General features: G+C 39.3%; 1 protein-coding gene across 1 annotated transcript; it reads right to left on the bottom strand.

The window, feature by feature from the left end:
- Positions 1–5,740: 5,740 nt before the first annotated feature.
- LOC103705272 (leucine-rich repeat protein 2-like) lies at positions 5,741–9,824 on the bottom strand. Its single transcript, XM_039127758.2, has 7 exons — positions 9,631–9,824; positions 9,355–9,487; positions 9,192–9,263; positions 8,942–9,085; positions 8,748–8,819; positions 8,587–8,658; positions 5,741–5,981 (listed from the first exon to the last, which is right to left on the bottom strand). Exons 1-7 carry the CDS (start codon positions 9,704–9,706, stop codon positions 5,912–5,914), a joined length of 639 nt encoding a protein of 212 aa, XP_038983686.2. The 5' UTR covers positions 9,707–9,824; the 3' UTR covers positions 5,741–5,911.
- Between the last annotated feature and the right edge of the window lie 104 nt (positions 9,825–9,928).

The raw sequence follows: 9,928 nt of genomic DNA, 5'->3' as shown, positions 1-9,928 counted from the left end.
AATACCTCGAAGGGGGGTTTACTTGAACATCTAGCTCCTGCTAGTACCTGAAAAATTTGTTGGATACCTCAGGTGATAGATAGGATGATGGAGAGCTTGTAGATGGATGCTGTGTAGCACGTTCTGATTTGAGTACTAGGAGGCATAGATGGGTAAGTGGTAGCTGTTGGAAAATAAGCCTTGCTTGTGGCCTCTCGAATTTGAGGTCTTTTATTACATTGGGAAATGGTATGGCCTATTTCCTTGCAGTAGTTGTAGATAGGCAGCTTCTTGCATTGTGATGACATATGTTCCATCTTCTTACAATTGTAGCATTGGACACTGCTCCTGTCCCTCCTCAATTTTGTGTAGCCTGCAAGCAAAATAATATCTGGTGAAGGTGGTTATGAAGATTGAAACCCAGGGTTTAAAGATATGAGATCAGAAAATGGCTTTATCTAACATGAGAAGAGTTTCTTGATGCATCTAGCATGCTCAAATTCTGGTTAAAACTTCATCAAAAATTGCACCAGTCAAGCGCAGTTGCAGCATTCATAAACCATCCAAATTGCTTCACCTGAGCAGTTTGGTTCTAGATTGCCATTTCACACCATAAGGATGACATGCTAGCATAAAAATTCTTGAATGGCTTGTTTTTTTTTGTTCATTTGTGAGGACCCGTGCGGGTATATGTTTAGTCCTATATTGGTTATTCATCGAGAAGATTTTAGGTACTTATACAGAACTAAGGATTCCGAAAAAATATCTTCCGGCTAGTTTTTTTCGGTGAGATTCTAAATTGTTACAAATGGTACCAGAGCGAACTCGACCCATAGCCTATGTGAACTAAGGGACACTGTAGCACGAGTTCATGACTGACCACGGGCCGATCGTGGTATTTGTGATTAGATTTGAATGAATTTAAACTTTTTTCCTGACGAAAATGTTAGAGCTTTAATGGAGGGAGTATATGAAGATCCTTGTGGATATTAGAATCTAACATCCATGTAATGGCATTTAAATTTTTGATCGACCATTCTCCAGCCTCGTCCAAATCGCTTGGCTTCACTTTTGAGTCATTCCCCAAAATCTTGTCCCCTATAAGCAAATTTTGAAAATGGAACGCGCACAAACGATAATTTTTGCAACCTAGCTTAACTATGATGGAATACTTTGATTCAGTAAGCAAGATTTCAGCTCAAGTAGTCATTATATGAAGCCAGGAGATGATTCGAGGGTGAATAAAAATCCCATTCAGACCTTCTCATTATACATATGGTCACTTCACAATAACGCCCTTATGAACGTGTACAATGCTAAAATGGTCCAATTTACAATGCTACACCAAAGCAATATAATTTTATGCTCTATGCTTTACATGGAAAACATTGGATAGAATCATAGAATGATGACATCCCAAGCTGCATCTGCTCGGACCGCTATGAAGATGATTGAGGACTCAAAAACTCGTTCGTCCACTCCTTTACTCTACTCAAGAAGACAGGAAGGAGATTGCTGCCAATCGAGTTGGATGCAGTCGAACCGGATTGACCTGGAACAGCACCAGTGTACTGCCTCTCCATCTCTTATCGCACAGCTTCTATCATCAATCTCTGGCCTCCCCGCCTGTTTTCATGGAAGCAGCTCCAGGGAAACAAACCTCGAACCAGAGTTGTAAAGAGCCCAGCTGTGCAGTACTTCTTTGCGTACTCATAAGCACAATTCATGCCGATCGTGCTCTCAAAGAAGTCCTCACCCATTCTTGGTTTTAGGCTTGTAGTAAGCTGGTGAAGGGGAATCATCAGCGATCTCAGATTCACTGTAAATGCAAAATTCAAAGGAATATGTTAGTAGTTGCTCCAAACTGAATTATTATCACGAGGATTCGTGCGAACGTATATTTAGTCCTTTATCGATTCTTCGTCCGAGAAATCTTGGATATTTATATAGAATTAAAAAATTTAAAAAATATCTTTCGGCTAATTTTTTTAAGTGATGCCTTATCCGGCCAATTGCCCGTATGGACTGAGGGACACTACAGTAAGGGCTCATTGAGACTGATCACGGACTGATTATGGTACTTATGAATAGATTTAAATAAATTTGAAGCCTTGGCCTGACAAGGACGTCATGGTTTAATCGAGAGAAGTATGTGAGAACCCGTACGGTCGGTTAAGCAAGAAGAGTATGACTAGTCTTTTTGAGTGAGGTTATGGGCGGTTATTACAGTGTCATTGGCTCTTCTTGTTGAGAAGAGGAAAGCCAATTATGCACCACCCCTTCAAGAATTAAGGTACATATGCTATTATTTGATTTATTTTTTTAAAAAATTGACAATCATAGAAGAATGAAGAAAAATAAAAAAGAAAATGTAAAATGCATGACGCCTTTATTAGAGAAATATATATGTAATTCGATTTTCATACTTACGGGATGACTCCTCGATGATAGGTAGGTTGGGATCAAACTCAAAGCCTCAAAAAAAAAAAAAGATGTTGCTGCATTTTGCATAGAAAAATCATTGTTATGATCACCGAGACTAGTTTTCACAATTGCACGATCCCTACATGATGGAAAGATAGAGTAGAATGGCATGGTATACTGATTCTCTCACTGCCGCCTCTATATTTTACTTCAGACTCCGGCCAATATGGAGTGGATGGCCAATTTATAGCTCAAAACTGGCACTAAATACATTGCATCTAAGACGAGTGAATCCAAAACCAAATCCCAAAATGGTTCAAGATACAGAAAATTTTGGGTACACGAAATCTCAAAATGGATCTGAATATACAATGAGTGAATCCATTACCAAATCTAGTAATTAATGGCATAGTTACATGGCATCTAGCGTGAGCTAATCGAATACCAAATCTCAAAATGGCTCTAGATACATCGCATCTAGCGTGAGCGAATCCAACACCAAATCTAAAATGGTTCTAGATACATGGCTCCTAGGGTGAGTCAATCCAATGCCACATCTGAAAATGGTTCTAGATACGCGGAATCCAGAGCAAGTGAATATATGGTCAAATGTCAAAATTTTTCCGGATATACAATATCTAGGGACTTAATACCAAATCTTAAAATGGTTTTAGGTGTAGATATCTAGGGTAAGTGAACCCAATACCAAATCTCAAAATAGCTCCCAATAGATGACAACGAGGGAGAGTGAATCCAATGCTAGATCTCAAAATGGTTCTAAATATAGAGAAAATCTAGGATAAGCATATCTCATACCAAATCTCGAAATGGTTCTAGAGACAGAAAAAGAAATACTTTGGTGAAACCATTATGCACAAACGAAAAGTTTATCAAGTTCATACTTGCTGATTTTGCAACTCATCAATGAACTAACCTCCTTGTTTGGTTGCAAATTCCATGAGTTACGTCAATCCCTTCCTGCCCCATGGCAAGAGAATTATTTTTCTGTGCATATTATGGGAGCCTCCAATGCCAAATTTCGAACTGGTTCGAGCTTATAGGGTGAGTGAAACCAATACCAGATCATTCCCCCTAAAACCTTGCCATAATTTCTTTGTTTATGTTGGTTTTTAGATCCACAAATATATGTGCATGAAGGCACCTTTGCATCAATATCCCCATCAAGATGGGAGAGGAGCTTGTTCAGAGAAAATTTAAACGAGTTGCTCATGTAACAATTAATAAGACAACGTTTCGACAAGAATTGAATGGATCTAATACATTACATTTTCAAACTCATAAACCTTTTTTTTATCTCATTGTCAATAAGTTAGGTTAGAGGATCAATGGATAAGAGTTAATTGGACTTGGTTTATTAGTCTCATCGAACCATTTTAAAGTAGGCCATGTAAATTCTAATGGCCGAAAATTTTTCTTACTTATCTGAAGGCTAAGATTAACTCTATAAACAATTAAAAACAAAGTTTCTGTCTCAATACGTTTGGTGGCAGTATAGTAGGTATACTCAGTATTGTGCGGTACGTATCAGTACAGTGAATCTTGTTTGAAAGGCGATCAAATCCAATAGCAGCACCTTCATGTATATCAAATCTAATGGGTAAGATTGATTAGGATCTCGTAAGCCTATAAGAAGACTATAAATCTAAGAATTTAGTCACTGCATGCAAGTAGTTGTAGTTCCATAAAATCTCTTCCTTGCAATTACCTAGGCACGCAAGCTCCTAGGTAGGGTATATACCTTGGCCTAGAGAGATTGGACCTATAGGCAAGCAATCTCTTTCGAGCACGAGTATGGTGTCTTGGTGGTAATCACAAGTTCCTTAGGCAGTGGCAACTTTGATCAACATACTATGTCGACAATAATCCTCCATTGGTGATTAGAGAGTAGTGCAACCGGATCTATGGCTGTCATTTTTGCTCTGTTCCAATTATCCTTGCCAGTTCTTGTTGACCATGGAAATTAATCTGCAGCGTTTGGTGCATGCCTTGTGCCATAAATTTGAACTTCTTGCAGTTGATAATCTTCGGCAAAAGCCCATGCCATCTAGTTGACAGTGCATGGAGTGAAAACTAAAAGCAGAACAGAGAAAAGGGGGGCAGAGGAAAGATAGTTTTTCTGTTGATTTGAAGCTCAAATAGAGTGAAAAATAAAAGCAGAACAGAGAAAAGGGGGCAGAGGAAGATGGTTTTTCTGTTGATTTGAAGCTCAACCACAGATAGAAGCTTGTTTTCAACTTTGTTGGGGAAGGTAAGCATTGGCTATGCACTACTCTTGTTATGATTGATTTGTTGTTCGCACCCTTTGCACAAGCCAACTGAAATTATCAGGATGGATGACCATTTTCAAAGAAGAATTTGTCTATCAAACCTTGTACATGAAAAGGTTGAGCATCCACCTAGTCGGCAAGATTGAGCTACTCCATCGTTGATCTTTAGATTTAGTTAATGATCCATCTAAGTTTACCATGGGAACAGACTCATTGCAAGCTTGTCTAAAAGTACTCTGACCAAAACCCCTGAAGCAGGGGGACCATTCACCCTCATGAAATATCTAACCTGAAGAAAAAGATGACTAGAGTCCCAGTCGATGGATCAAACCATCATGGAGAAAAGGGTGAGATGCAGGAGTGCATGGGTTTTCCCAGGAGTAAATTCGGATTTAGCTACTACTGCATTCAAGGACGCATGGAGGATGTAGTGAGAAGAAGCTTCTGAAACTTGCACCAGCCCTGAATGCATCTTCGTAAGACGAGAGGAAGGTGGTAGGGTATGTGAGTGTTTAAAGCTGTGCGGAGTTTCCTACTATTGGTACTTTGTTGTTTCATTCTCGCAATGAATCAATGGCCATGATTCCATCAACCAATAAGCAAATGCCTAAGAGTATATTATAATCGGATCAAGAATTCACAAAATCTAATTTTCTATGATTTTTAAGTTAAATTTTCTGATTGGAATGGAAAGATTATATCTCCAAATAAGATTATATATCCAAATTCAGAATATATGTTGAAACAGTTGACTAAGTTTAAATGATCGACCTGCCAAGAAACATAGTATGCGCTTATCTTCCATAGTTCCGCGAATATGTTGATACAACATGGTTCAATTTTCGGAGGCTTCTGATGGTTAGTGCCAGGCTTGACTGTTGGGACAAAACTTCGGGCCTGTTTAAGGTTCAATTTGGTTTGCAGGGAAACACTGACAAACAGGAACCCCACTTACAACACTAACTCATAGTTTCTAATTACTGTTTCAAGACTAGCGAGAGCTTAAATATTTTTTCGAAAAGCAATGGAAAGAAAGAGAATCGTAAGGATATGAAAGAGTGCAATTCAGCATAATATAAACTTATCAATCTTAGCATCATCTTTGAGTGTTCATTGATGCTGTTGTAGGTAACATCATAAATATAGCTCCACCTGCCTTCCGGCTTTCTATACTTTTCTACAATAGCTTCCCTCTCCAGGGGTAGTAGATCGTGTAATGTTCAACATCCAAAATCATAAGGGACTAGTCCTTGCAGCTCCGGCCCATTAAGTCTGCTGTTGTTTTCAAAACTGAAATGCCAAAAGGAAAGAGAGAGGCAAACATTCAGATATTGCTAAGACTATGATTTAGTAATAAGAACTTTGATGCCTCCATATAGCAAGAAGAGTAAAGAGTTAGCATATTAAGGTAATAAAATTATATCATTCATTTACGGTCATCCAAGCTACTGAACTTTCTGATAGCCTAGATAGCGAATGTATATTCTGCAGTCTCATATAAACAAGAAATTGTACATGTTTACAGGAAAATTGAATAAAATTCACAGCACTACAGTGTAAATGTTTATGTACACAAATTCGTGATCCACATTACAAGTTCATATGCACAACTTGAGATGCTTCCATTACATCACATTGGAATGGAAGCTTTCCACAGAGTGACAGTCTTTAGTATATAATGGTTTCTCTTTGTTAAAGATAGAAGTTGGTGAATTATCTCTAGGCAGGCTCACATGACATCATGACCATACATCATGCAGGCGATACACCAACACTTGCATGAGATGTTCAAGCCCCGCATTGTTGTAAATGTCAGGTTGGCATTCGTTGGTTCACAAACCATGGATGCAAAAGAGATGGCCTTGCACTCTTACAAGCAAGAAACCACATATGCTTGCTCTTAAACAAGGTGAGAGGCAGGATAGTTGATTCAACATGTTAACATCAACCAAATTTTAGCCATCAAACAAATGGACGACTTCTTTGCACCAAGATTTGACCACAGGTATTAACAACAATACAACAACATTATCCTGAAAATACATGCATCAATTATAACCTAAAGATGATCTTGCAACTCAGATCTAAATAAAATGGTTTCATGAGACATTTGTAATAATTTTTCAGCAACTGATGCCCCTTCAACAATAACTGAGCAATGAAATCTCACATGAAACCACCTAAGGACCATAGCTTCTGATCTATAAGGTGATTTGGAGTCGTTGGAGATGCTGTTCATGTGCTAGATGAAAAACAGTTGATTAGCCTTTTTAACAAGCTTCATCCCCCCTCATAACTTTGAGGATCAAGGCATTATTGTCAAAAAATAACATTCTACCCTCTTTTGCATTGGCACATGGTTCCCAGAACTTTGATAAAAGATGTGCTTGTCATGAACACTATAAGGTCAATTGGTGAGCAGAGAGACCTACCATATTCACCATGCAGTCTAAGACATGCAGTTATGTAGCGACCTCCCAAGGTTCTGGAAAAGGGGGTGAAAGGCAAAGATTTGATCCATTGTAAAAGCCAACTTCGGAAATTGCCTATTACAAACTTCATGTTTTCAAAGAGTTCACTTTCTTTCAAGTGATCATGATGCTTTATAGGGTGACTGATTAATGATCAAGATTGCAGTGAATGAAAATTCAGAATAAAGAAGATCTTAGGATGTTAATCAATTTTCTTCTGCTTTGTTATTAAGTTTCTTTGCATGTATTCACCATTTCAAACCTATATGTTTATTAACTGGTAAAAATTAGTTAGTGCATTTAAGTTTTGAAGCATACCTATGGGATAAAGAAATGTGCAGCTTCGATTATATTCTTATCTTGGTGCTCTAACCCCATAGATTCAGCTTCCTATTGGCTCACTGAATAAAGTCTTGAAGCTTACCTTGAAGATTTGACTGAGCTCTTGACTGTTAATCATGAAGTGTTCAACTAATGATGGTATCCAAAAGTTATCTAAGATAAATATCCATACCTTTTATGCATCATAAGTTCTCATTAAATATGCTATCTTTGTTATTTGAAATGCCTTCTTTAATACACACCAATTACTATCGCCGGCTAGATTCAAGGGCTACCTCTTGCTATTTTCTTCTTAAGTTATCCCCTTTGTAACTAGTTATTCTCCAAATTACTCTTCTCCATAGGACAAGTTTATTTCCTGACATGAAAAATCTTGATGGAAGAAATTTTTGCTCACATGAAAACAGGAATTTCTTCCTGTTAGTCAGTCTCCTCTCCAGTCCGTAACCAAAAATAAAACAAATAAGATATCATAGTTTCATGGATGTAACTACGTCTATGCATCCACATCAGAACCTGCAGCTCGACCAGATTATATATTACTTCCATGATCTCCAAGAACCTGCTCCAATTCTTTACCGGACCAACTTACATCATTCAAATATAACTCCAACTCCACAAGTCATACTGATGGTTCACCCTGATTTAGCTACAGGAGTCCTGCCATTTGATTTTTCGCTCACCTGAGCTCAAGCAATTGAGTTTGCTGAGACACGCAGAGAAAACTAATGATCATATCTTCTCACCACAGTTAGATTTTATCTAGCCCTGGGGGTCCTAGAGTCTAATTAGATGCATCCGCAAATAAGACTTCATATGCATGAACACTTAATAGACATTAGACGCATGGGAGAATAGAGGACCACCATATATACATATATGGTGACTTTACCAACTCAGCCAGTTGGTATCCTATACTCTTAATATGCCCTTGATCACTCTACATTCTGCTTTCATCATATTCAAGAAAGATCAATAATACAAACATCTAAAGTCAAAGTATTTTGTGGGTGATTTGAAAAGTCTAAATTAGAAGTTAAATAGTTCTATATCATATTAAAGATGGGTTTTTCCATCATTACCTTTGGAAGGGGAAATTGGTGAACGGGCCATCGACCGGAATGGTTCCACAAAGATCATTGTTGGAAACATCACTGCAGATATCAAAAGCACCAATTCAACACTGAATCATAAAGTCATGCAAAGAAGCTACAAAAATGGTTTCCTAGTTAGTTCTTCTTACAAGACTTTTAGGTTCGAGAGAGTGGCAAGCTCTCTTGGGATGGATCCCGAAAGCTTGTTGTTGTTCAGACGCCTGTATCAACCATTTCCACAAAAATTAAAGGTGAAACTTTCAGACCAAATCTTCAATTATAACATTAGAAAAAAAAATTAAAAAAAACTTTTCTATGACCACCAGGAAATTGTCAATCTTACAGGAATCGGAGCGCTTTCAACTTGGCCAAAGACTTGGGGATTTCTCCCTGCAATCGGTTTCCGTACATATCCATGCTGATGAGGCTCTTCAAATTGCCCAATTCTTCAGGGATCTTCCCCTCGAAGTTGTTCCTGTAAAGCTCCCTGTATTCACCGAGCCAAATCCAACACCAACCATCAACAAAAATCCCATCTTCGAACCAAAAACATGCATCCAAGGAAGCAAAGATTAAGACGTAGAAGTGCTCACAGATACTGAAGGTGCTGGAGGCGGCCGAGCTCGGGACCCAGAGGACCAGAGATGTTGGAATTGCCCAAATCCCTGAAAACCAAAAGAAAAAAGGCGTCGTTTTTAGGTAAACAACGAAGGAATTACTTGGAGGCAAGAGGAAGGGGGGAAGTAAGGGGCGGACAGGCGGATGACGCGGTTGCGATCGTCGCAGGTGACATGGAACCAAGTGCAAGGGTTGACGAGGGTGGGGTCCCAGCTCTGGAGCACGTTGGTCGGGTCGGAGAGCCTCGCCCTCAGCGCATGCAGCGCCTCCCCTGTTTGTCATTAACTAATCAGTACTAGGAGAAGATCAAAGATCAAACAGAGTCAAGTTTCTCGCTTCCTGGTCGGAAGAAAGGCAGGGTGGTAGAATCCATTAAATTAGAAAGAGAAAGAGATGAGAGGAGAAGTGGAGTACCTTCGGAGTTGGTGGAGATGGCAGGATACACAGCAAGGAGAAGAAGGAAGGAGACGAAGCGGAGCCGGGACGCCATGAGAGAGAGAGAGAGAGAGAGAGAGATGTGGATGCTTTTGAAATGGGGGAAATGGAAGTGGGGGAAGGAAGGGAGGGATGGGGAAGGTGGAAGGCACTACCAGCAGTCAACGCGAGACATCATGGAAGTCAGCAGTCAAAGGACGGAAACATAAAGAGAGAGAGAGAGAGAGCGCAAGTGGCACGCCATGCGCGTGGGCGTGGGGCTTGGCTTTGCGCGTTG

The sequence above is a fragment of the Phoenix dactylifera genome, chromosome 7 (genome assembly GCF_051530095.1).
Source record: "Phoenix dactylifera cultivar Ajwa chromosome 7, Ajwa_hap1_PhDact_Kaust_v1.1, whole genome shotgun sequence".
NCBI lineage: Eukaryota > Viridiplantae > Streptophyta > Magnoliopsida > Arecales > Arecaceae > Phoenix > Phoenix dactylifera.
This window is presented reverse-complemented; position numbering and strand designations above follow the sequence as displayed.

Excerpts from the sequence above, each read along its gene's own strand:
- LOC103705272 (XM_039127758.2), bottom strand. The coding sequence starts at position 9,706 with ATGGCGTCCCGGCTCCGCTTCGTCTCCTTCCTTCTTCTCCTTGCTGTG. Across the intron at positions 9,264-9,354 it reads CGCAACCGCGTCATCCGCCT|GGATTTGGGCAATTCCAACA; the intron begins GTCCGCCCCTTA and ends TTTGGTTTTCAG. Across the intron at positions 9,086-9,191 it reads CTCCAGCACCTTCAGTATCT|GGAGCTTTACAGGAACAACT; the intron begins GTGAGCACTTCT and ends CGGTGAATACAG.